This window comes from Diorhabda sublineata, chromosome 8 (assembly GCF_026230105.1).
Source record: "Diorhabda sublineata isolate icDioSubl1.1 chromosome 8, icDioSubl1.1, whole genome shotgun sequence".
NCBI classification, from domain to species: Eukaryota; Metazoa; Arthropoda; class Insecta; order Coleoptera; family Chrysomelidae; genus Diorhabda; species Diorhabda sublineata.
In genome coordinates this window covers 19,947,131-19,973,996 of record NC_079481.1, presented here as the reverse complement: position 1 = coordinate 19,973,996, position 26,866 = coordinate 19,947,131, and the positions used below count along the sequence as shown (strand labels likewise).

Below are 26,866 nucleotides of genomic sequence, written 5' to 3'. Positions count from 1 at the left end.
ATTGTATTTCTTTTTATTTTTTTCAACCACCGCAATGTTTGTTTCACATTATGTTTTCTTCTATTTATTCCACATTCCAATTCTCTTGCAGAATTTAATATAATAATTCCATGATTCATCTACTTTTACATTTACTATTTTTTTGTAGTTCAGTTTCTTATTAATGTACATCTTCTTAATATTCCTGGGAGATATTTTTATTTATTAGTTTGTATGTTTTTATAAATTCATATTGTAGTTTTTTTGCTTTACAAGGATAGCTTTTTGGTTCTCATCTTTGAAATTGGATTCTATTACTTAGTGGACACTGCCAATATCTAGTCCTCGTTTTCCTCTTGTGTTTTTATTGTGTTCCTATGTTTTCATTCTATTACTACATAATCTATTATTGATTTTTTGTTTCTGCTTATTACTTCTCAAATGTATTTCTAAATATCGACAAATTCTTCAATATTTAATTCATGAAAAGTGTAAAATCAGATATCTTTAGATAAATTTTGATTTCTTTTTTTTAATCAGTAAAATGTGTTGAAATTAAATGAATGAGTACAAAAATTAGTAAATAAAATTAAAATGATATTAAAAATAGCACATTACCTGAAATAACCTTTTCATCTGCATTCTCTTCTATATTTGATTGTTCCGGTTCAAAACCAGTAATAGCAGCAGTACTTTCATACTCAATAGGTTTAGGCCAGTTGATAAGCTTCGGATGAAACAAAGATGTGTCAGGTAGTATGCCATTTTTAACAGCTTCCACTACCCAATCAGGTGTAACAATTTTCACATAATTGGGACCTATTTCTTCAGCTTTTTCAGCTTTGGCTCCCTTAAATTCGGTGGTAACAAGAAAATGACAATTTTTGTCAAAATTCAATTGAACTTGTCCACCATGGTATGTTATTAAGGACCACAAGTAATTTCTATCCTCTCTTATGTGACTAAAGCAAAATGTAAATTTTGAAAACAGTTTTCCGTTGGGAGAATATAAATATGGTTTTATGCTGACAAGCTTCTGAAGTGCAGCACACATTAGAATCCATTTTGGTGTTACTGCTGGAATCTCATATACATCTGTTGCATCTACAATATCATTTTCTTCAGAATTTTCTCCCACAATTAGATGTGTAACATAGTCTGAAAAATAATTTAGTCTCTCTGCATGTCCATTTTTTAATAATTCTACTACCTAAAAGAAATAAAAAATATTTACAAATATTGAAATACACATACTGATGGAAGTATTCTTGATTTAGATTAGAATTAAAATGTTATTTTATATAAAGCATTGTAAGTCTGAACTATGTTGGTTGGGCTTTAATAATTTATGAATAGATGAGTAAATAATGTTCCAAGCAAAATACAAAGCATGAACATGCTTACCTTTTCATCTACATCTCCACTAATATAAAACTTTATCTTCTCAAATAAGTTTTCTTTCATTTCAAGTTTGGCTATAGAGGAAGTAAGATCGCCCATTTTTATTATTTAATTTATATTCACATTATTTACAGTAGACTCAGATCTTAAAAGAATAACCTAGACACACGAACAATAGTTAAAATTTTAATTAGTCTATTGTAGCATTATCAAGAATACATATTCCTAAAAGTTCTTTGCATGGAAATTAAAACACTTTGCTTCTCTATCTCTATATTAATACCACTGAAGTTAGCAAATAAGCAAATGCACAAAAAATGTTTAGAAACGTTGACACTTGTCATAAACATCCAGCAAATGTCCATCATGGAATGAATTAATAATTTAGTGCACATTATTGTTTTATGTTGAATAATACAACAATAATTAACACTATATTTAATACAAACTTGTTTGACAACATTATTTCTATCATCATTATTAAATAATCTTAGATTATTTTTTATAGTTGTTGGGCAGTGTCTATTCTCCGCCCCTCAGTAAACCGAAACAAGTTATTTACATTATTGCATATCTGGGGATTATTTCAATTAAATACAGGGTGTGACGTGATTTGAATGAAAGAAATAGCGGATACAGTTGTGTTGGAAATCTGAAATTGAGTACTTAAGTAAAAAATGATATTAATTTTCTAGTTCTGCATACTTCAATTCACCTATAATTGCTACATTCATAGCATACACTTTGTATAAACCAGCTACATTCTGGAAGATTTTTGAACTGTTATGTATCATATACAGCTGTACACTTTTTAGCTTCTTTCCCATAAGAGTTACTCCTCCTTCTCTGTACTCTCCATAATTTGAAAGAATAATTATAGCATCTTAAATATGTGGCTAAGGTATGGATAAATGAGTGAGCAATTCAGGGCAGTATGTTCCGTCTACTCAGACATAATTTAAAAATAAACAATAGCTAACCGGAAAAATATTGAAAATATGAAATATGTCCAATAGAATAGAATATTGCAAAATATGATCTATTATATGGGAGGGAACAATATTTAGTAAAAATAGAACCCTTGTTTTCATCGTCGTTTTTGAAATATGAGTTGAGCGCTCTTTAAATGTTTCTTTATTGTATCTTCACATCTTTGCCAAGCATATTTTAATAATTTTTGAAAGATTGATTAAATTGACGTTTCGACTTTTTTTTGAGTCTTTATCAAAATCTTAGAAATATTATATATATATATATATATATATATATATATATATATATATATATATATATATATATATATATATATATATATAAATTTCTTCAATTTCTTATTTCTCAGACCTTTTGATATATTAATGTATCTAAATGTTCTTGATTTTAGGTCTATTCTGTTTCAAAATTAGCTTTTACAAGAAAGATAAATTTTGAGTTTCGACTTTTCTTTAAGTCATTATCAAAATATGATAATATTGACACTGACAATTTGATTATTTATATTGATCTATAGATCACCTTCATCATAAATATCAAAATAAGGATAAAATCAACTTTGTTCCAATAAGAAAAATTAATGTTTCCTTAGATTCCACATCTCAAATATATTAAATTTATTAGAACTTACAAAATAGAGCTATAAATTTTACTTAAATTATTTAGATCTTTTTTATCATTTATAGCTTTTTCGTTCTTATGAATGTGAATGAATATAAATAAGCATATAATTGTCAGTGTCAATATCACATTTTGATAAAGACTTAAAGAAAGATCGAGACGTCAAAATTTATCTTTCTTTTAAAAACTATCAAAAAAAATTAATTTTGAAACAGAAGAGACCTAAAATCAAGAACATTTAAATACATATATATATATATATATATATATATATATAAATATATATATACATATATATATATATGTCTTAATATGCACTACCACTTATTCAAGTTGGCAATACTGTTGCTATAAAAAGTTCACTGTTAAATTTATCATGTTGGTGTTTCATGATGACATAAGAGAGAACGGCGACCTCTACTCTGTTATAGCTCCCGAATAAAGTCAGTGTTTGTATTATACGGCTCTATTAAAATCTTAAAAAATCCAAGCCATCTCTTAATTTTAGATTTTTAATTCTCGTCAAATTGAATTGAGGAGATATCTCAGATGGCTGAAGCAGATAAATTGAATATAGATAGTATAATAGCCCGATTATTAGAAGGTAATTTAATGAAGGTCAAGTTATGTTGACAAAAATAATGGCGTCGCGGTAAACGCCTAGGTAAACGTCAAAAATAATTTTTGTTTGTGGGATTTTAGTGCGTGGAGCAAGACCTGGTAAAAATGTACAACTAACGGAAAATGAAATTAGAGGACTCTGCTTAAAATCCAGAGAAATTTTTCTTAGCCAACCCATTTTGTTGGAGCTCGAAGCGCCTTTAAAAATTTGTGGTGAGTGACTATTTAATTGTAAATTACTAAATTATATCTATACATTATATTCAATACTTGAAACATACATTATTGTACTTGCTTCTATTTGCTTCCGAGTATTTAATTTTGAAAACATGAATGTAATGTAAATATTGTAATATCTGAAGTACTACTTCACTTCCAAGGGAGTGTATTATTTTTAATTGAGGTTTACAGTATACTTTGTAATTAAATTTTAATAGTTTAATTTATTTTTCCAAGGTTTTTGTCAATTAATAATTCTCCATGTATTTCTTGCAATTACTAATTTGTTTTAAATTGATTCACTGTGTGACAAAAGCTTAGAAATTAAATATCAAATTCAGATTATTCATCTTCACAATTGAGGTAAATAAAAAATAAAGAATGTTTAATTAAAAAAACATTTGGTTGCTATATTTTTATAGTCTATAATTAATGAAATTTATTATTCATACAATTAATTGATTTTGAAATAAACATTTTCTGAATTTTTTATTGGTGGTTAACATAAATATTATTACTATATATCACTATATATTACTGTGACTACAAATAGATTATTATGAGAAGAGGCTAATGTAAATCATTGATGAATTGAATGGATATACTAATTTTTGATATAAAATTTCATATTTTGACCATGTAACCATTCTGCAATTGTCCAATTTTTGTGTTCCCATTGTTTTCTTCTTTCTATTGATTAAAGTAGTGAGTTTGCAAGAGCTGTACATCCTTTAAGACCTTAATTTGAATACATTTTGCAGATTTACCCATACCAGTATCTGTGTTAAATTTATTCACTTGTAACAATTTCTATGCTGTATGGTTCTTCACTAAAAGTTGCTTCAAAATTTCAAATGACATTTGCTCATGTAAGCCTGCATAGTAAATCTTTCAGCAGTTGTTGAAAATTTTATTGATTAAGTTATTCTTTTGGTTTGTTATGGATATGTTGTCTATCAGGTCTTTACTGTTCATGTGTTCATTGATTGTATTTTTACAAATTTCTATCATTCCAAACAAATTCATCTAAAAATTTGGCTTTAAATAAATGATTTTTCTTGTAAATTATTGTTTCATTTTTAAATCTGTTAGCAACTAATACATAACATTTAATTTGCCTGTGGTGAATAAATTAGTGTAAATTAGGAGAGGTACAAAAAATAATTTATTTTTTAAAAAATATATAGTGGGACTTTTATGATTATGTTTATTTTTTAAAATTTAATATCAGTCTATTTTCTTTGTTTTAGAAAGTGTTTATGTAATAAAGATTGTTTATGGTGAAAGTAGCAGTGACGGTACTAAAAAAATTAATACAATTGTATTATTTAATAACATAAAGTATCTGGATTTTACATAGTAATAGTAAATTATTCACTATCAGAAATTTTGTAATATCATGTTGAATTTATTGCTTGTGTGAGGAAGGTGTACTTTCATTGACAGAACAAACATTAACTTCTGAAAATTTTTCTTTTACCAGAGTTCTCTCAAAGAATAATTATATTGTATTGGTTCCTTTGAATATTACTTCATCCCTTTGATATTTGACTTTTTTTGTGTGTGATTAATTTTGACCAGTAATGACTGCATAGATTGTTCCATTTGACCATATTATTTCAGAATATCTGACTCCTTATTAATTATTTCTTTCAATCATGTGCTGTTATAAATTAACCCCTTCAAGAACAGGTTTTTTAAAGAAAACTGACCAAATATATCTATTTTTTTAAATAAAAAAAAAAACACTTGCAACATTGTCCTGACAAAAAATGCCCAACCAAATACATTTTACAAAGTGTTGCTGCTCCTAGATCACTTTTTTGTGGTGAACAATTTTGATATACTGCACTTTTCATCCATGGAAAATGTTATATTTTGTTCTTGAATAAATAAGAGCTAACTGATAAATATCAATAAAACATATTTTTTGTCTTAGCTTGTTATTGTGTCATATTGTTATTTCCAATTCTTGATTATATTCAAATATGGTTTTTCATAGAAGCATAATTAATTAGATCTGTTGCAATTGCCCAAATATTGATTTACCAGATTCAATTTTCCTGCCAAACTTATGAATATTGGAAGTTGCATATTCCATTGTGTAAATTTATGCATTATATAGACTTTCAAAATACTGTAAATATAACAAAGTAGAAATGGTGAATCAAATAAAAATTTCTGTGAATCAGTAGAAATAATCAAGAATAATATTTCAAAGGTCGATCTTTTTATGAATTGGTAGTTAAAAAAAGAAATTCAACTTTTTTAATTGTTTGTATTTAGCAAAACTTTTGATAAAAATATCATAATGTACTGGGTGAATAAGTTACAAATTTATATATCATTTGTATCAAAGAATTTATATAATAGGATAACCCCGTATATGTAACAAAAAATAATTAACATACAACAAAAGACTTGAACTTATTTTAAAACTTAAATAAGAAAATTAAAATTGTGAAAAACACACTCTACACTTAGACTGATAAAAATAGTGATTGATTGATTTTCTCTCTTAATCTGTGAAATGCAATTGATTTCTTTTAAGTTCACGCTTTTGAAAAAATTTTTTTGAAGTTATTTGAAAATTTTAAAAATAGCTAAATAGTTAATCACATTCCAAGTAAAAAATATGCAGCACTTTTTGTACTAACTTTCAATACTAAGAACCTCTATTATCAAATTTACATTAAATTAGCAGTTTTCTAAGAATTTCAAATTTCACATGTGTATTCCTAATTTTCTCTAATTATATTTAGAATGTAAGCCCCCTTTAATCTAAGGGTTAGGATGGTATTGTATTATTGTTTCATATGTTTATTTATTGTCCGTACATGTAATATATGGTATTCCGTACTGCCATTCTGGTTCCTTCAAGTACATTCGCTGTTTTTAGTTTTGAGTGTCCAACTGAGTGGTGTTAAGAGAGTTGAATTAGTTTCCTCCCTTTTTTTAACAGAACCTACTGTTTTTACAGATATTTTCAATGAAGTTGCCTCTCTCTGAAATATATGATAGAAATATCCTTAAATAGATGTTAATTTTTGTATAATACCTCTTGAACAGATGAAAGAGGTTGAAAAGATCCTCCTTTGTTTTTTTGCAACTCAAAATATTTAATTAAATTTATAACTAACTCCTGTTCTCGTGAGTAAGCCATTTTCTGAAAATAACTGTTGGTTAATATACCGTAACAAGTATAATCAGACATTTGATTGATGCAATTTTGAAAATTCTACAGAGATTTAAAAATTGTTCAAAATTATAAACACCATATCATTAATAAGTAGTGAAACAAGCATTGTAATCTTCCCATTTTGACATTTTAGGTATTATAAAATAAAAGTTTAAATTAAATAAAACGTCAAATTGGTTCTTAAAAGAACTGATTTTATGAATAAATAAACGCTCAAATAAAAAATTTCGTAAAATGAACACAGTAACCAAAGCTGACATAACCTTAAAATGCGGTAACGTCAATCATAACGTGGTCTCTTTTTACAATTACTTTTGACAATTTAAAGAAATTATTAATTATGTCTTGAAGTTGGTCTTTTGAAGAAGACAATCCATCTTATGTTATATTTAATTTCTATTGATACAATTAGATTATAAGTAGGAAATTTTTGTTCTATAAATCGTAGATTGAGTCACTTTATGAAAGAGCTCAACTGTTGCTACTTTAAATATCCAGTTAGTAAAATTAGTTTTATTTGACTTGTCTTTTACCAATAATATCTACATTATATAGGGTCTTCAGATTGTTTGGAGTATTATATTAATGTCCTAGAACTGATGTAAAGAAATGAGGAAAAATATTTGAAGGCAAAACGTCATTTAGACAGAGAAAGTGCAAAGTTGTATAATCCTTAATTTTTGGAAATAAATAATTGAATCCTTGTGTGTTATAAATTGGTGCCAGGTGTAGAGTAAGAAAAATCATGTAATTAAGCAAATTGTTGATAGTGCAGTTCAGAATATGATTTGAAGAGCAGAATTTAGATACTGAAGATACAAAGATAGTTTTAGTTAGAAGACACAGGTACTATTGATGAAGGTATAGAACCTGATTTTGTGGTATTTCAAGAACCCTTCAGTAAATTATGCCTACAAACTGTTGCCATATCTTAAAAGTTACGTAGCAACCCTCGTATTTCTAAAGCTGAGGGAATGTTTCACTCACAAAGTAAGAGCCCAAGCACTTAAAACTATCATTAAGAGATTTGGATCAAACTCTAATGCTTCTTCACTTTTTTATCAAAACATTTCAAATGTCATAACTTAAAAAATAGTGTGAGCCTACAATCACCAAGGCTCAGCAAAAAAACACCTAAACATAGCCTACAGTTTGTATTTTGTTTAGTGCCCAGGCTGTAGTTGCTAGAGCATAAGACTTTTCAGTTGAATTTCAGTCACTCTGTGACTTGATCGGCTGGTACTAAAGTTTCAAGTGGTGGTTTAAAAACTAAAGTTCGTATTTGGTTGCTGAGGCTTATTTAACTGGTACCCAGAGTTCAGTTATCTAGACAGTCTAGATAATCTTGTTTAATTGGTGTCCATCATTTCCTTTCATGAAAAAAAGACATCCATTATGGTTTGGTTAGGTTAGGTTATTTATTATCTCAAACCCTCAAACTAAAACTCTAGTCTCGAAAGTCTAATTTATTGTTTTTCAGGTGATATCCATGGTCAATATTATGATCTTCTGCGTCTATTTGAATATGGAGGATTTCCGCCAGAATCCAATTACTTATTTTTGGGAGATTACGTAGATCGTGGTAAACAATCATTAGAGACAATTTGCCTTCTACTTGCATATAAAATTAAATATCCAGAAAACTTTTTCTTATTAAGAGGCAACCATGAATGTGCATCAATTAATCGTATATATGGATTTTATGATGAATGCAAAAGGAGGTATAATATCAAATTGTGGAAAACATTTACAGACTGTTTCAACTGTTTACCTGTAGCAGCGATCGTTGACGAGAAAATATTCTGCTGTCATGGAGGTAAGTACTTACATTCATTTTAGTACTAATTTATTCTAGTTTACTAATATTAAATACCATTCATATATGATTGGTGAAATTATTGAAGTATTGCACAAACGAATAGTTCAATATAACACATAGATAAATAAGTTGAAAAAGAGCCAGTGATTGTTGTGATATGGAGCCATTTATTTCTGATTTTTTTCATCAGGTTCAATATCATCAAATTAAAATACAGTTTCAATTTTTGTTTGCTTTGAATTATTTAATTCAGATAACTGCTAATTTTATTCAAATTTGTAGTAGTATTGCCATGGTCATATATCAACACATTTTATTTTGCCCAAACAGCACTCTAAAGCATCAATTCGTTTTTTTCCATTGTTAGCATTAATTTACTTTTTCATGATCTAACTCATCATATATTTGAAACAATGTCTCAAAAAAATTAACAGAGTGAGGTACTTTATAATAATGTACATAGAATTAATTATAGACATGAAGGAATCAACATAAAATAAAAATAACATGATATATATTCTATAATTTAGTGTTGAATCTTACATTGTTAAATTTTGTAACTCTCTAAAAGAAGAATTAGCAAGATGTGCCCTCAGTGTATGAGAAAAACATGATTTAAAAAAGTCAAAATTGCTTTTAAAAACTACAAAAGGAAATAAATCCGAAGGTGAACTGTTACGAGATACATAAAAATTACTTGAGAGTATTAAAAGTTAATTGAAAAGAAAACAGTGAGTTATCAAGAAAAAATATAATAAGTGACGAAAAATTCAAACGGGAGTTACGGCAATATAGTGAACCCAAGGACTTTAAACGATTAAATAAAAATTAAAGAAAGAAAAGGACTCAAAACAAAGTTAAAAAGACTTCCGAGCTCGTAGCAAAATATTTGGATTGAACTGTTACCGTAAATATAAATGTTATAATTATGATAGCTTTCAAAATTGTTAGGATATAAATATTAATCCAGTTTTATGAATTGTTGTTATCCAATGTAAATTAATTCTATAATCTATTAAATAATATTCATACATAGGTCACAATTTTATTCTAATTTTCCAACATCTATACTTAATGATGACATATTAGAAATATTGACACTTTTGATAATCTCATTAAGTTTATTTTATTTTAATTAATATTGTGTAAGATAATTTATAATCATTGGCGTCTAACTTTTTTATTTCTCTTTCTTTTACAACCGATCAATTTGTAACAAAATTACAGTATATTATATATTTGATCAGTGTGATGGACGCCTCCCATAAATTCATTATAAACTATAATTGAATTGGGTAAGAAATTTCTTTTTTACTACCATCTTTCGCTTTTCTTTCTACGGTACTGATACTGCCTCTGGGACAACGAGTGCAAATTGTACCTTCTTTACATACCATGATTTATGCCTGTCTGTAGTTTACCTTCAAATTTGGAACATGTTTTTTAGTCTGTATGAACGTTCCAATGGCAGCATACGAGTATGTATTGATATCTAGTTAGTCTAGACCAGTTTCATGCATAAACAAAATATTGCATTACCATAGCAACGAACAATAACTTATTAGAAATGTCAGTGTAAAGATTGAGGTCAAAAAAGTAAACAAGAGTTACGCAATAAATTAAAAGAAAAAGATGTCCACTGAAATTGTGAAAATCGAAAAATTGGAGTATCGAGCCATCATCACCTGTATTTAAAAGGGTTAAGAGGTAAGCAGATTTACGAAGATATGCTTACAAGATCAATATCCTTCGTATGCGACTGTGAAAAATTGGACTGCAAGCTTCAAAAGAGGTAAATTTTCCATTGAAGATGATGACCGATCGGGAAGGCCATTTTCTGGCATCGATGCAGTTCATGATATGATTTTATCAGACCGTCGAATTGGGCTAAAACGGATATCTGAAGCACTGAATATTTCATACGAACGCGTTCATCATATAGTTCACGTCAATTTGGATATGAGAAAAAAGTGTTGCAAAATGGATCCCCAAATGTTTGAATGTTGACCAAAAGCGTGCAAGGGTAGAAGCATCGTGTTCGATCTGTGCTCGATTTGAACACGGATGTAGACTTCTTAAACCGACTTGTTACTATGGATGAGACTTGGGTACATTTCTACGATCCAGAAACAAAGCCACAATCGATGGAATGGCGACATTCTGGTTCTCCAAGACCTAAGAAGTTTTGTGTCCAAAAATCTGCTGAAAAAGTCCTTGCGTCAGTTTTTTGGATTGCCATGGAGTAATCATGATTGGTTTTTTGGATAACAGTAGAACAATAACTGGAGATTACTGTTCGCCATTACTGACCACTCTACGGGAAAAAATTAAAGAGAAAACACGCGGAAAGTTATCCAAAGGTGTTTTGTTTTTGCAGGACAATGCCCTTGCACACAAATCTTATGTTGCGTGCAAAAAATTCGTGATTTAGGGTTTGAATTACTAGAACACCCCCCTTATTCACCAGATTTGGCTCCGTCCGACTATCATCTTTTCTTAACTGAAAAAAAGTTTGAAAGGTTGTAAATTTTCTTCCAACGAGGAGGCAATAAAAGCTGTGGAGGTCTAGTTTGCAGAGCAAGAAGAAACATTTTTTTTGAAAGTTCTAAAGACGTTGCAAGTTCGCTGTAATAAATATATCCAATTAAGAGGAGAATATGTTGAGTAATAAAATATTTTGACATTGAAATTTTGTTTGGTTCTATAGTAGGCTACGAATTTTTCAAGGTGAAAAATCAGTCAAAACTATGTTCATATCTCGAATTGATCTGGTTATTTTGTCCACAACTCTTTCACCAAGTGTGCGTCTTTTCTGGAATAAATATACATACCCAATTTTGGAATCATATCTTGTCCATAGTTTTATATCTTGTTTGATTGGTTTTGGAGGTATATATTGTTTCATTGATGATGTTTCTTTGAATTTTGTCATATTGTCAATTTATTGATACATAGTATCACTTCTGGCAGACAAAAAGTTTTTTTAGACAGGATAATATTTCTTCTATATAATACTCTGAAAATGTCTTTTGGATTTTCGGGGTTATTGAGGTACACTTTCTATAGAAGTTAATGATATCTATCCTTAGGTATGGCACCTTTAATTTCATCATTACCTAAAGATTTTCTGTTGAACCAATACACGTGATATGCTGGTAAATGATTGTAACTCATTACAAAGAAACTATCATGCTAATTATTTCTGCACTCAATGTCTTTTGAATATTTTTTTCATTAGTTTTTTCTATAATTTCTAATTTTTAATGGTGCATTGGGTAATCCATACAAATAAGCTTGCAGGAATTAATTTTATCACATTTCTGAAGACTTGTTTTGTTACATTACACAATACAATTGATTGTTTTTCTTGTGGAATCTTATGTATTGGTAAAAAATTTTTAGTTTTTCTAGTCCAGTCAAACACAATTTCTAAATTACTATTTGGAAATCATCATCCAAATTATCCAAAATTTATGTCAATGCAGTTGAAGAATCGTTGCATGATGGTTGTATATAGTTTTTATCTATATCACTATCATCATTGTCTTGAAATGGGTCTAATTCTTCTCTAAAATCAATATGATCCACAATATCTTGGAGCTTTTTGTCTGATAAAGGTTTATCCATTCTGTGACGAAAATTTTTAATATATAGGTTATTTAATACTGATGGGACATAATACCTCAATAATTAACACTATTGGGATATTAAGTCCCATTTTTAGTTTTGGAAATTAAAAAACTCATAAAATCTATTGCTGCACACTAAATAAGTAAAATACAATGATAATAGATTACTTGACAATTCCGAGCGTAGAACATAAAAAACACATTTAGTAATAAGCGTGACACGTGTCTACTGTTTGCTAACAACATCTAGACTGACAAAATTTTATAGAAAAGGAAAAAGGAGACAGGTTTGGAAAGGACAAGTCCATGACTGTACAGTACTCAAATCCCAGATCTCGATATATTTATAAGAATTTAAATTATTTTAGTAATTCTTATTAGAAACTCTAATTAGAAATTCTCTGAGACAATACGTATTGAGTATTGAAAAGTAAATGGTTTTAATAATTTTTTCTCATTGTTAGTAATATTGGCATTACATGTAGATAAGGCCATCAAGCGGCAATAATAAGATTATTATGAGAACAGTTTCTGCAGGTAGGCCAATATAAAAACTTTCCATCCATTAAATTTTTAAGCTTAAACTAACCAGTCTAATACATGTTTGAAAAAAATTCCGTAATTCTCACATTTCTTAAGATATCTCGAGGCAGGAAAAAGATATCGCATGCGGTTTTCACTATTTTAATGTTAATTTAGTTTTTTTTTCTTCAAAATACCTACTTAAACTTTTATGCTTCTATTTAAACTAGTCAAGGCAAATCGCATTGTCCGATAAACCTCTTTCAAATAAAATCCACTTTATTAAGATCGGCTAAGCAGAACCAGACTTACAGTCATTTTTTCATAAGATTTCCACTCTCTGCCACCTCTTATTTGAAGTGATAAACTTGTGGACTGAAAAATATGCGGAATTTGTTGAAGACTTCGATTATTGTGCTACTTAATTAAGTAGATTTTAAAAAACTATGTAGATATAGCTGATGGCCGTTCTGTGTTGACCACCTGGTAATAATTGCATGACTATAATTGACGTTATGCTTGGTATACTGAACACATTTTTTTCGCTACCACTACAACAACACTCATACACGTTTTGATAATTGATTATCACTAGTGGTTCCACTATCATTATGCTTGGCAATAATAAAATCATCTCTGTGTCTATTTTTCCTATTCCTATATTCTAAATAAGTTGGATCCTTAATCCAAACCTTAACAGAATAAGGGGCCATCCATAAATTACGTCACACAAATTTCAGGACTTTTTAACCCCTCCCCCCTCCTTGTCACAGGTTGTCAAAATTTCAAAAAACCCTCCCCACTGATGTGACGTCACACATTTTTCAAATTTATATATTTATTCAAAAATAATCAAAAGAAAACAGTTATTTTTATTTTTTTCTTACTTTTATTATATAATCTTTTATAAAATTAACATAAAGAAGTCAAATATTTTAGATAACAGAAAAACAAACGACTAGTTAGAAAGCAACAAACGACTAATTAAATTTTGCGTGATGAATTTTGAATTTTAACATGTGATGTCACAAAGTTTTTGACCGCCCCTGCCCCTTGTCACACTATGTCACATTCCGACGATACCCTCCCCCCCATTAACATGTGATGTAATTTATGGATGACCCCTAAACTTATTACAATAATTACACAGGTCTGCAACAAAAATGCTGTCTAGATGTTTTTAACTGATTTCTATGTATTTAGTTGTTCTAAAAACTTAAAAAATACTCCAAAAATTCCAGAACGTCAGGTTATTTTGCAAAATCAAAATTTTATTAAAGCTAACTAAATTAATACACATTATAAAGTTATATTTGTCATAAAGAATCAAATTACTGCTTTCAACAACAAAAAAATTGATGATATTAAATGAACATGTAGTTTCGGAAATTCAGTGCTAAATTTCCAACAAATACTAAATAATAAATCAAGTTTTGAATTATTTTATATTCTAGAATGCAATAATTGCATTTAAATTGGAAATTCTCAAGCTATTAATGAAATTCGTACTGTCTAAATTTAAACTGATTAAAGGGCAGTTGGTGTATTATTTGGAATATATCCATGGTTATAATTTTTGTAACGAACTAAAACCAATGCTTATGAATTTATGCAATATGCAATATTGGTTACTAAGAACTATTTTAAGAAGATAAATTAAGGTGTACATCCTTTTTTCATCAATATATTTATTATTGTTACTATAAAGAAATCTAGTTTGTTTAAAGTATATTTCCAATTAGATAAGAATAAGAACTATATTTATCGCTGACGATAGTGATTATAAATAAATTAATCATTTATTACTTGGCATCTATCCAAAGTGATCTGTAAAATATCAGAATTTTCATGGGTTTAATATTTTAAGACAAAAATAATATTTATATTCTACAATCTTCTCCAGATACCGAGGTAAATTATTCACATAAATGTGAAATATCTCTTAAACTTTAAAATCAAAGAAATATGATCCAAACTCATCTCTTCGGAAGATGTTAGTAATTAATTTATTTAAAATTCAAAGGTTGGGCTTAAAATATTTTCATTATCAAAATTTTAAAGTTACAGTAAGAAGGACTTGTAGAGTAAGTAATTGACTGGCCATCTGGCAGATATAAATCATTCAAATTTTTCACTTTTCACTCAAATGATTATTTGAATTCGTTTTCATAAAATTATATGTAGAGGTCGCTGTTCAGTATACGTACGAATATTTTTACTGACGCATTTCATGATGTAAGACTTCATCAAAAAAAATTTCCATTTTACGAATTTACGGAAATATCTGAAATTACATCTGGTTTTGATTTCAAAGCAATTCTATCTAAATATTGATAAGAATTTTCGACGATTCTCTGAGGACTCGTTTTACTACTTATTACATGTTCAATCATGAGTTGACTTCAATGTTTATTATTTAATTTCCAAACCAATTGAATTTGAATAATTTTTATGAATGGAAGCAATTTTACTTTTGGTAGTCATATGATAAAAAGAACTATTGCAAAAGTTGCAGATAACAGGACTGTCGTATAATGTATACGTCGGTTGCTAGACCTTTATAATACCTATTAATCACGGCAGTGAAGAATCTATTATTCACTGCTGTCAGAAGCTTTCTTGATTTAGCTATATTGTATTGTATTGTTACAAATAATCAGTTTTTATTATTTTATCATATATAACACAGGATGCACAGGATATATATTGAGAATTCATTACAAAATAAAGGTAATGCAACTAAAAAAATTCTTTGTGAAATTGCAACAAAGGCTTGTCATACCACTCGTTCTACCGACGCTTAAGTAAATTCTGTGACAAATATCCAAACTAGCGTAAAGTAAACTTACACTCACAAAACCATACAAGTTTCAATGTGTCTCCATTTAGTTTTTATAATTGTAATATTTCCACTATAAACATATATAATTATAAGTATAAAAATGATGATTTATAAATAAAAGTTGTAACCTGTTTTCTCCACTTTAGAAAAATATAGGTCGAAGAAGTGTTGTAACCAACTCTTACATATGTATTATTAATCACCTTCATTAATGTACTTGTTGGTTAAATAACTATTATCCACGACTTTTGTATAATGTCCCTATTATAAGTCTGCTTGCTCGATCTTAGTAATACCCATTAATCACGGCAGTGATTAATGAATCCATTAATCACTGCTGTCAGATGCTTTCTTGATTTAGCTATATTATATTGTTTTGTTCCAAAAAATCGGTTTTTATAATTTTATCGTATAAAATACTACTAAACTTTTTTTGAATTTAGTTCTAATCACTTGAAAAAGTAAATTTTCTTGGACCAGATTCGAACCCAGTCCAGTTTGAAGTCGCGGAGCATTAACATTGAGCTGTAAGCCACATAAATGTGTTTGTCGTACATCTGTTTCTTAAACTACCATGGTTTTTGAAACAATTTATAAATTGAAGCAGGTTTTGAAACAAAATAAATTTGACTCAAACCTGTTAACATTATTGTGTATTGAGATTTCTGTATTTTAATATTTTATGTTAAGAAACCAACAAAAAATGTAAATGAAAGTGACTCTTTTTTTAACACCGCCAAAAATTAGATAACCTGCTGAAGTTGCTTCATGAAATTTATTATCGAAAAAGTCAAGGAAAGTATATAATGTGGCATGTGAATTTTGCACTGGCAACAGGGATTATTAATCTAATATAAAATTCTCGTGTCGCGGTGTTTGTGGTTAAACTCCTCCGAAACGGCTTTCCCGATTCTCATGAAATTTTGTGTGCATATTGGGTAGGTCTGAAAATCGGACAACATCTATTTTTCATCCCTAAATGTTAAGGGTAATCCATCCCTAAATTTTTTTTTCAATTTTAGATAAATTTTTTTTTAATTTTTTTATGATACAGCATTAGTAAATACATATAACCCTGAATTTTCAACCCTTTACAAGCTACCCTTATTTTACCATCGCGATTTTTATTTTTAATAATTTCTTTTGTTTTCTCAATTCAATTTGATCTTCCGCCTTCACCGGTCGATAACCGATCAAACGATCAGTTGTCCTCGCTAGATGTCTACCTGGATCACCTCTCATCCAGCAAACATCACGGAGTAGGGATGAGAAGGAAGCCGGTCTCCTATCTTACTTAATATACAGTTTTCGGCCATTTTTTTTGGTTTCATTTGTGTATCGATCGTAGCAGTGACTTATACGTATTATTTTAATTTTTCTGTGCATCTATTACATCTTTTACTCTCTTCGTGAATTTATTATTAATTTCCAGTGCAATAATTATTTTTTCATATTTTATTAATAAATGATAAAGACAGTTTTAACTATCAGTTAATTAAGTGATCTCATATAAATAAACACGTGTTGTGATCTCCCGCGAACAATGGCCATTACCGTACCTGTATATATTGTACTTAACGCTTTTTGAAAATAGTTTTAATTCAAAACGAAAGCGTATACGAGTTTAATAAATATACCTTTTTCATTATTGTGAAAGGTAAGTCACATAATAAACAAATGAATACAATATAATAATAGTAATAATTTATTACCAGAAATAAATAATAGTTTTAAAAAAACTAAAAAAACACGCTTTAAAGAAAATCCAACTCAAAAAATAGAAAATAAATTTTAATAAATTTCAGTACAGTCAGCAATGCCAAAAAGACGTAAAGGGGCCAATTTGAGTCGTAGAACAACCAAGTCATGCGAGATATACGAGCACGAAGGTCTGGCGAACAAATCAAACAAAATAATACAGTGCGTGCAAGCATGGCGCAGTTACGTGAATCACTATCTCAAGAGGCGCGAGCTGAACGAAATCAGCAAATACAATTAGAACGAAGAGAAACGCACAGATTCATAGTAAACATACGTAGAGGTATTGACCAACAAGTTCTTCGAGCATTTACATCAGATTCATTTCTTCGACTAGCATTCTAATATGAGCCTGATGTTGAACATTACGCTCATTCCAAAGTGGTTATTGGTTCTTTGGATAAGGAATGCCCGCATTGTCATGCACTTAAATTTAAAAATGAGCCAGTTGGGATGTGTTGCTCACCAAGAAAAGTACAACTAACCGAAATTGAAACACCACCTGAACCATTACACGGTTTACTTATCGGTACAGATCCAGATTCTAGCCTTTTCCTAAAGTCAATTCGCACATTCAATTCATGGTTTCAAATGACGTCGTTTGGAGCAACAGAAATAGTTAACAATATTGCTGCAAACGGTCAACAATTTAATTCCACGTTCAAAATCAAAGACCAAATTTATCACAAAGTGGGCTCATTGCTGCCAATGCCAAACGAATCACATCATTTTTATAAATTTACTTTATGGGTGGCGAAGATTCCGAACGTACACTCGCCAATCGCGTTGATGCACGTTGCGTTTACCACAATCTCAATTCACCTTTTGCCAGGCGTATCGTCGCCGACCTGGACGCTCTGTTAAATGAGCATAATGAATTATTGAAATTATTCAAATCACACATGCACAAACTACGAAGTGACAATCATGCTATTGTCATCAATCCTGATAGAACACCAGCTGGAGAGCATGTACGTAGATTCAACGCACCTGTTGTTGACGACGTTGCTGGAATCATGGTTGGTGACCGTACAGCTACGCGACAAATCGTGATTCGAAGAAGAAATAATAATCTTCAATTCATTAGTGATACCCACCGTTCTTATGACGCTCTCCAATATCCACTAATTTTTTGGAAGGGACAAGACGGATATTGCGTAAACATTAAACAACGAGATCCCGTAACAGGTAATTCATTCATTATTAAAAACATAATTAATTATTATTGTAGAATCTTCAATTAATTCAATGATATATTATTACAGGAGCCGAAACAAATAAGAACGTTAGCTCAAAGGATTTTTATTCATATCGTTTGAAGATTAGAAGCGGCCGAGACAATATCATTTTACGATGTCGTGAGCTAAGCCAACAATTTATGGTCGACTTGTATGTGAAGATAGAGAGTGAACGACTACCATACTTGCGATATAATCAACAGAAGCTGCGTGCGGAAGAATATATTCACCTGCGAGATGCTATTGCGAAAAACGCTGACACTGCCGAAATTGGTAACTCTGTTATCTTACCATCATCGTATGTAGGTAGTCCACGTCACATGCAAGAGTACATACAGGATGCTATGACTTTCGTGCTTGAATATGGGCGACCGTGTCTTTATTACTTTTACATGTAATCCAAAATGGCAGGAAATTACATCATTACTATTACCAGGACAAAATGCAATACATCGTCATGACATTACAGCACGTGTGTTTAAACAAAAATTAAAGTCTTTAATCAGCTTTATTACGAAGTTGCATGATAGACGGAAAAAATGTACTAAGCGTTTTCCTAAAGATTTCATAAACGATACGGTAACACATATTGACGGATATCCAATATATCGTCGAAGAAGTACTGAAAATGGCGGACAATCGTTTACTAAAACTCTCAGTAACGCAGACATCGACATTGACAATCGTTGGGTGGTACCATATTCACCTCTGTTCAGCAAAACATTTAATGATCATATTAATGTTGAGTCATGCAGTTCGGTGAAGAGTATCAAATATATTTGCAAATATGTTAATAAACGAAATGATATGGCTGTATTTGGAATTGAAAATACTAATATCAATGCTCCTCCGTTGAATGAAAATGATGAAATTACGAATTACCAAATTGGCCGGTATATCAGTTCCAATGAAGCTGTCTGGCGTATTTTTGGTTTCCAAATTCATGAAAGAGATCCAGCAGTTATCCATTTAGCTGTTTATCTTGAAAACGGCCAGCGCATATATTTCACGAACGATACAGTGCTTGATCGTGCTATAAATCCATCAAAAACCACGCTCACTGAATTTTTTGTTTATTTAAATCAAATAATTTGGGACGTGTATACACAGTCAATCCAAGGCAGACTGAGTGTTTTTATCTGCGACTGCTGTTGGTTAATGTCACCGGACCATTGTCATTTCAAGATATACTCAAGGTAGATGGACAACAGTATCCAACGTATAAAGATGCATGCCTTGCACTAGGTTTACTAGAAGATGACAATCAATGGGACAGTATGCTTGCTGAAGCAGCATTAAACTGCACAGGAACACAAATTCATCTACTATTTGCTATAGTATTGACTACATGTTTCCTACATGTTGTGGGATAATCACAAAGATTCAATGACTGATGACATTTTGTATCGATATCGTATAAGGTACAACGATGTAACGGATATCATTCAGTGATGCAATGTACAATGAGTCGTTGATTGCTATCGAGGATCTTTGCATTGCTATTGCGAATTTACCAATCAGTCATTTCGGTATGAATTCACCTGATTTACTCAACACAAATATGAATCGTGAACTGCAGTACAATACTGTGGAAATGGCAGGTATTGTTAATCGCAATGTTCCATTACTAAATTCCATTACAAACAAACACACTTCCACGACCAATCCTTCGAAGCGGAAACTGTTCGTTTAAGTATTGACATAAAGAATAATGCGGTGGTTTTCCGTCGTGCGAAAACCACATATTTTTTCTTAAAGCGATAGGGATATCCTCTAGTAATTCGTGTAAATGTTCTTGAAGAAAATCTAAATAAAGAGGTCCATTTAAATTGGTTGGCAGCTCAAAAGGACCTATTAAATACCCACATATTACACCACACCAAATGTTAACCTTAAACTCGTGCTGAAAATGTGTTTCCCTCATAGCATGTGGCTTTTCAGAATCCCACAAATGATTATTTTTATTATTAAATATTCCTCGTGTGGTAAATGTTGCCTCATCAGTAAAAAGAATTGTATCCAGAAAATCCGGGTTAACATTTTGTTTATCTTGCAAAAAATGGGCAAATTGTACACGCTTAGGTAAATCTTGAGGTAATAAATTCTGAACAGGAGTGTAATGATATGGATGCAATTTTTCCCTCTTCAGTATTCTAAAAGTAGATGATACTGCTTATACCTGTTTGCAGACTTAGCACCGTGCTCAGTTTTAGAGCGTAAAGACCCCGTTCCACCTAAGCGGTTTTAAAAATTTTGATACAGTTTGTAATTGGGTTGCCTTCGATTTGGGTATAATTGTGAATATCTTCGAGCCGCAGCTGGACCACTATAACTATTACACTTGTTAATTACTAAATTGTTAATAAATGGTATATTAATGTATTATATTATCTTATTATTATCCAATTTTTGTTACTAAACAAACTGTCTAATAGCGATACAAGCCTACTTGAAAAGAAAACGAAAAATTAAACCACTGCTTAATTCATGAATGTGATTTTGATATTAAGAGATCGAAAGCGGATCACAAAGTTTATTGAAGTAAATGGTGGGCATGTTGATCATTTGCTTTGAAGTTTTTTATTTTTGTTTACAAATTTGTTATTGTTACATATTTACGGAATAATAACATTTTTTTATGAAAATCTCTTCATGATTTATGCCACCCACTAGCGCTCGTGACAGTTAATTTCACCTAGTGATTAATAACCTCCATTATACACTAGTGAATAATATACTATTAAGTATGTAAATAAAATGTATAACTTATATAAAAATTTTTATGAAACATCTGGTTAAAATGAGATATGTCTTGGTAGTTAATTATTTTTACTTTATTTTCCTTCTACCAGTTTGCTCTTGTTTTAGGTTTGAGTCCAGATTTACAGTCAATGGAACAAATTAGAAGAATCATGAGACCAACTGATGTACCTGACCAAGGACTTCTTTGTGATCTGTTGTGGTCCGATCCTGATAAAGATCAGATGGGATGGGGAGAAAATGATAGAGGGGTTAGTTTCACATTCGGTGCCGAAGTTGTCGGGAAATTTTTGCATAAGCATGATTTTGACTTGATATGTCGAGCGCATCAAGTAGTAGAAGATGGTTACGAATTTTTTGCCAAAAGACAGTTGGTTACGTTGTTTAGTGCACCAAATTATTGTGGTGAGTACATTCTGATATTTACACAAACTGAATAAATAAAGTCAAGAAGATTTAAAAAATTAATTGATGCCTACAAATATAAATTTATGTAATATATAATGATAATGTTGTATATCCAGTTTTTAAGATTTTTATGGTATATTGGAACTTTAAAATATTTTGTACATATGTATAAATCGAAACAGATACTTTTGTATTTCTTCAGGCCCAGGACCAAATTAGTTTTTTAATATATGATATGCAAAAAATCTTCATTTGTAACACACTTCTTAGAAACTACGAAACCTAAGTAACCATTATATTTCTATATTCATTTTTGTACTGTGATTTTATATTTCTAAATAACACCTTGTTCTTACAAATCTAGTATTCACAAAATTCTCTAGTATGAAATCTCTTAAAGCTAAACATTAAGAAAACCGGTACATTATTTTTGTCGCCAAAACTAGCCGAACATTCCAGGCAGCTGTAGAAACTGGGGAATATTTCTCCTCTAAATTCATATAATTCATTTTGAGAAATATATCGTGACTCAAAAACCACCAATACCATGTTCATCTACGGTTTTTTAAATTTTTTCATTGAACTAAGTTTTTTATGAGGATTTGCACAAATATAATTTTTTGTGGATATATGAAAACTGAATTTGTTTCCTGCTTGGATCCCCTTAAATGAAGCCAAACAATCACAATCTGATATATGAGATATATTCTAGACACATCTTCTCTACTGAGTCACACGGTAGTCTCATCATACTAATTTAAAGGGGAAAGAAGAGTATCATCCATAAAACAATCCATCTAACCTTGTTATTATAGTTATTATTGATTTAAATACCTTGTTTCAGGAGAATTTGATAATGCTGGAGCAATGATGTCAGTGGATGAGACGCTCATGTGTAGTTTTCAAATTTTAAAACCAGCAGACAAGAGGAAATTCCAGTACAATATGAATGCAGGAAGACCTGTAACGCCCCCTAGGGGCGCGACGAATAAAAACAAGAAGAAGTGAATTAATGTATTAATAAGATTAGGTTTAGTTGCAACATAAATATGTTTGAGCATTTTAAATACTAACGTTTGTCGCAATAGATAACTCGAAGGCGTCGTATTTATGAAATTTGAGTTTTTCTAAAAATTTTTTGTTGATTCTTCTATTAGGTTAAGATACTCCATATAAAATTAATCTATTCAAATACTAGTATTTAAAATGTTCCAATTCGGCCGTTTTACTTTATTTTACATCTGATATATTACTAAAAAGGTAATATCATTCTATCTGTTAAATTAGATTAACAATACTTAGAATATCCAATTCAAATAATGCAAACGGCTTTGATATTTAAACAAAAAACAGTAGTTTATTTTTTTTTCGGTTTTAATAGAAACAGTTTTATGTTTTGAATGGTTTCCCTTGACTCCGTATAAATATATTTTTATATACAATCTCGTTTCCTTTTATTCGTTGCTAAATTTTGTTATTGCATGGAATTGATTTCTGTTCATCTCGATTTGAATGAATCTTCTCAAAATGTAAATTGACATTTATTTGTAAATATTTGGTCATTTAAATTGTTGATATGAATATACATGTCACATAATAAAATTTTAACATTTCCCATTTTATACCAAGTTTTTTATTTATTAAAAAAAATGATATCAATAATAACCACTCGCACGTAAAAAGTGTGCGGAAAGGACAGAAGCATAGTAGCTAATAATAATTGTCGAAGTATATTGAAAATAGAATCTACTTTATATATCGCTATATATATCTCAAAAAACAAGATTTTTCGGGAGAGTGAATTTAAAGTTTAAAAGTAGAATAAAACGAATTCAAAATAATTTTTAACTCTCCAATTGATTTTTTTACTATGCATCACCTCTTTTCAGACAATAGCCGATGATTTTTCTGTGTTTGAAGAAAAATTTGTACAAAATTTTTAAGTTTCAAAAAGCTGCTTTTTATTTATGAAGTTATTTTCCAACTTTCTGATGAGGTACTTGGAGTATGTCAAACTATGTCGGTATTGTCAGTGAAATATTAAATTTTGAGTTTTACATTGAAGTATCTTGAGCTAAGCCTTTCTTGCAAAGATAAATTAATTCCGAATATGCAGTTATTCCTTATATTTTAAATAATTACTTTTATTTTATCTTCCAATGGAATGTCGTTTAAAACAAAAGAATGAATTTGGGAAAGGTAACAGAATTTTTGTTAATTAAAACACAAATAAAATATATATTGTTTTATTTTGTCATACAAATTATCACAGAATATAATTATGGTAGAAAAAAAAACTAAAATTAAATAGAATAAGAAAATATTATGTACGTACAAAAGATAATCATTCAAAAGTTATAATAGGTAAAAGTATTTGAATTTAACATTTAAAAGTAATTTTAAAGTTTTTCATAAAATGTTTGAAAAAAAATTCATACCAAATGTTTATAAAAAAAGGAAACTCTCCACATTGATGCATAAAAGGCACATTTTTATATAACTCTATAAGTTTTGCTCAGACATTGTTGCGACAATTAAATTTTCAAGAAAAAGTATTTCTGATTGTTCGACTTATTCTACGATATTTTTAATATGCTTTCGATATCTTCATATTTTTGTAGAATATCAAAAGTTATATTGAGTACAACTGTATTAATATGCAATTTGCACCTTTAACCTCATCAAAATATTTCAAAGTAAATAATTTTTTGAAGGCAATACAAAATTGAATTCGGGTTGAATATATCAAATTTCCGCAACAATTTCTTGCCCATCCAAAAAACTTCTCTAGGCAATCCTGATTTATGTTCCTTGTTAAAAAAAATGAAGATTTTTGCATTTCAGGGTTTTCCATGAAGATATAACAGAACTTATCGTTATTTTCCAACCATTTATAATATGCATAGTGTTTATACATTTTTCCATTGTTCTGTTTTATCTCCATTAATTTAATTACTTTCAGGACATTAAACAAACATCTTATTTTTTTAAAAAATTGTAACTGTTTCTCTGTGCCCAAGAATGCGTTAACTTGTTAAGGTAAGGCAAGAATTTAATAAATCAAATAAATCATTTTGCAGCAAGCATTGCTTCTGAGCATTTACTAATTTCAATCAAATTCAGTGACGGGACAGTGTTACATATTCTTTCTGGAATTATTTTTATAACACTTCCTTCAGGAATATGTAACTCGTACACTGTTCGGAAGTCATATTGGCTTAAAATATGACTGTCGAAAATCTCAAGGCATGTTTCCAATTTTAGCGACTAAAAATATAAATACTTTACCTCTAGATGATCATAGGAACAAAAATATTACACAGAATTTAAAATATAACACAAATCTCTATTAATATAGTTAATTATTCAATATTTACATTAAAAAAAGTTAATCCAATTGCCTAATTTCATCTTTCAAATAAGGAAATAGGAATATGTTTGTTCCTTGTAGAACATCCTTCCAAACAGCACATTCGTGGCATTTTATGGCAGAAGCAAACATTAAACAATGAGTGAATGATTGGTTTTAAATATAAATATATATATATATATATATATATATATATATATATATATATATATATATATATATATATATATATATATATATATATATATATATATATAAGTACGGTAAGTAAGGACAATTGGTATATTTATGCACTTTTCTCTACCAAACAACGTGGCGGATAACTGGTTTATGCATGGTGACTTCGCGATCGGAAAACAGTAGCATCCGATATTCAATTGTGATAGTCATAACAAGGGGAGAAGCTTAGAGTGACTCTTCTTGTTTTGTTAATATTCGGTGGCGATATAAAGAAGAACAAAAATAAAGACAAAGGGAACGTAGCGCCTCCTCGATAAACACTAAAGAAGTGAGGACATCCTAATTTAGAAGACAGATTGTTCACGTGGTCTTTATTAGTATTTTGTTTGATTTCTGTTATGAAATTAAACACTTTATTAGTTATTGAATATTTTATATATTAAAATTAACAAAATCAAAATATAATATATCTAAGGCTACAATTTAGGGAAAAATCCCGCATGTGTTTTGATCCATATTAACAGTCTTAACCCTTAAATTAAAATTCATTTTCAATAAAACTTTATATTTTGTTCTTATTATAGGACAAGTATATAAATTTTTCTAAAAAAGTAGCATAATAAATATAACATAAGAAGTTTAACTGATTTCAACAGAATATTAATACACATTTTTAAACCACCCATAAATTGTCCTGAAGTACAAATAAATTCTGTAGTCACTTCATTACAATATAAAAATCGTTGAAACAAAACAAATATATATAGCAACAAAACTGTATTCCCAGCACCCGCTAAATTTTACCTTTAGAAAACGCTAGCTAGCTAGGCCCCGTTCAATTTGCCCCCCTTTTTGTTAAAACTGATTTTGTTTCAATATTATTATTTCCAAATAACGTAGATTATATCGTTATAATTAATTTCTTGGACTAGTTGATCCTCAATAAACAGTAATGCAAAAGCATTAAGTCTATCGTGGTCTGTGTTTGCGCCTAAATATGTTTCTAATTTTTTTTCGAGACGAAAAACATCTTTTTACTCAACAATTTGTAGCTAGAATACTCAAAAAATTCGAAGAACAATGTCCACATTCGGACATGGCTTGAAGACTACGTGAATATAATAAATTGCATTTTTTGCAAAGCGTACATCTTCTGTTTTTACTAAGAAAGATGTTAAATTTCTTGGTTTAAGATTTTTTCTCTTTAGTCATAATAATTATTTTTTGTGTACATATTTCATAGACATTTTTTCATAAAAACTAATAGGAACCAATTTTTGAAATGGAATGGATATTTACTTTTTATC

The 26,866-nt window shown here is 29.5% G+C and overlaps 2 protein-coding genes across 3 annotated transcripts in view; one reads left to right on the top strand and one right to left on the bottom strand.

Annotated features, from left to right (window-relative positions):
- LOC130448022 (PAX-interacting protein 1-like) overlaps positions 1–1,897 on the bottom strand; it is a 50,179-nt gene extending 48,282 nt beyond the window's left edge. Inside the window, exons 1-2 of one of the 2 annotated variants that reach the window (XM_056785172.1) lie at positions 1,384–1,897; positions 598–1,189 (exon numbers count right to left, since the gene is read on the bottom strand). In XM_056785172.1, coding sequence (XP_056641150.1) covers positions 598–1,189; positions 1,384–1,479 — 688 coding nt within the window. In that variant the 5' untranslated portion in view covers positions 1,480–1,897. The remainder of the gene's footprint in view (positions 1–597; positions 1,190–1,383) is intronic. The other variant, XM_056785173.1, reaches the window with a different exon arrangement.
- Positions 1,898–3,355: 1,458 nt separating this feature from the next.
- On the top strand, positions 3,356–24,306 carry LOC130448021 (serine/threonine-protein phosphatase alpha-2 isoform). The gene is made up of 5 exons (XM_056785171.1): positions 3,356–3,598; positions 3,697–3,828; positions 8,514–8,849; positions 21,710–22,006; positions 22,854–24,306. The coding sequence occupies exons 1-5, from the start codon at positions 3,544–3,546 to the stop codon at positions 23,015–23,017; spliced, it is 984 nt and encodes a 327-aa protein (XP_056641149.1). The 5' UTR covers positions 3,356–3,543; the 3' UTR covers positions 23,018–24,306.
- The last annotated feature ends 2,560 nt before the right edge of the window (positions 24,307–26,866 follow it).

Excerpts from the sequence above, each read along its gene's own strand:
- LOC130448021 (XM_056785171.1), top strand. The coding sequence starts at position 3,544 with ATGGCTGAAGCAGATAAATTGAATATAGATAGTATAATAGCCCGATTA. Across the intron at positions 3,829-8,513 it reads AGCGCCTTTAAAAATTTGTG|GTGATATCCATGGTCAATAT; the intron begins GTGAGTGACTAT and ends ATTGTTTTTCAG. Across the intron at positions 22,007-22,853 it reads TAGTGCACCAAATTATTGTG|GAGAATTTGATAATGCTGGA; the intron begins GTGAGTACATTC and ends ACCTTGTTTCAG.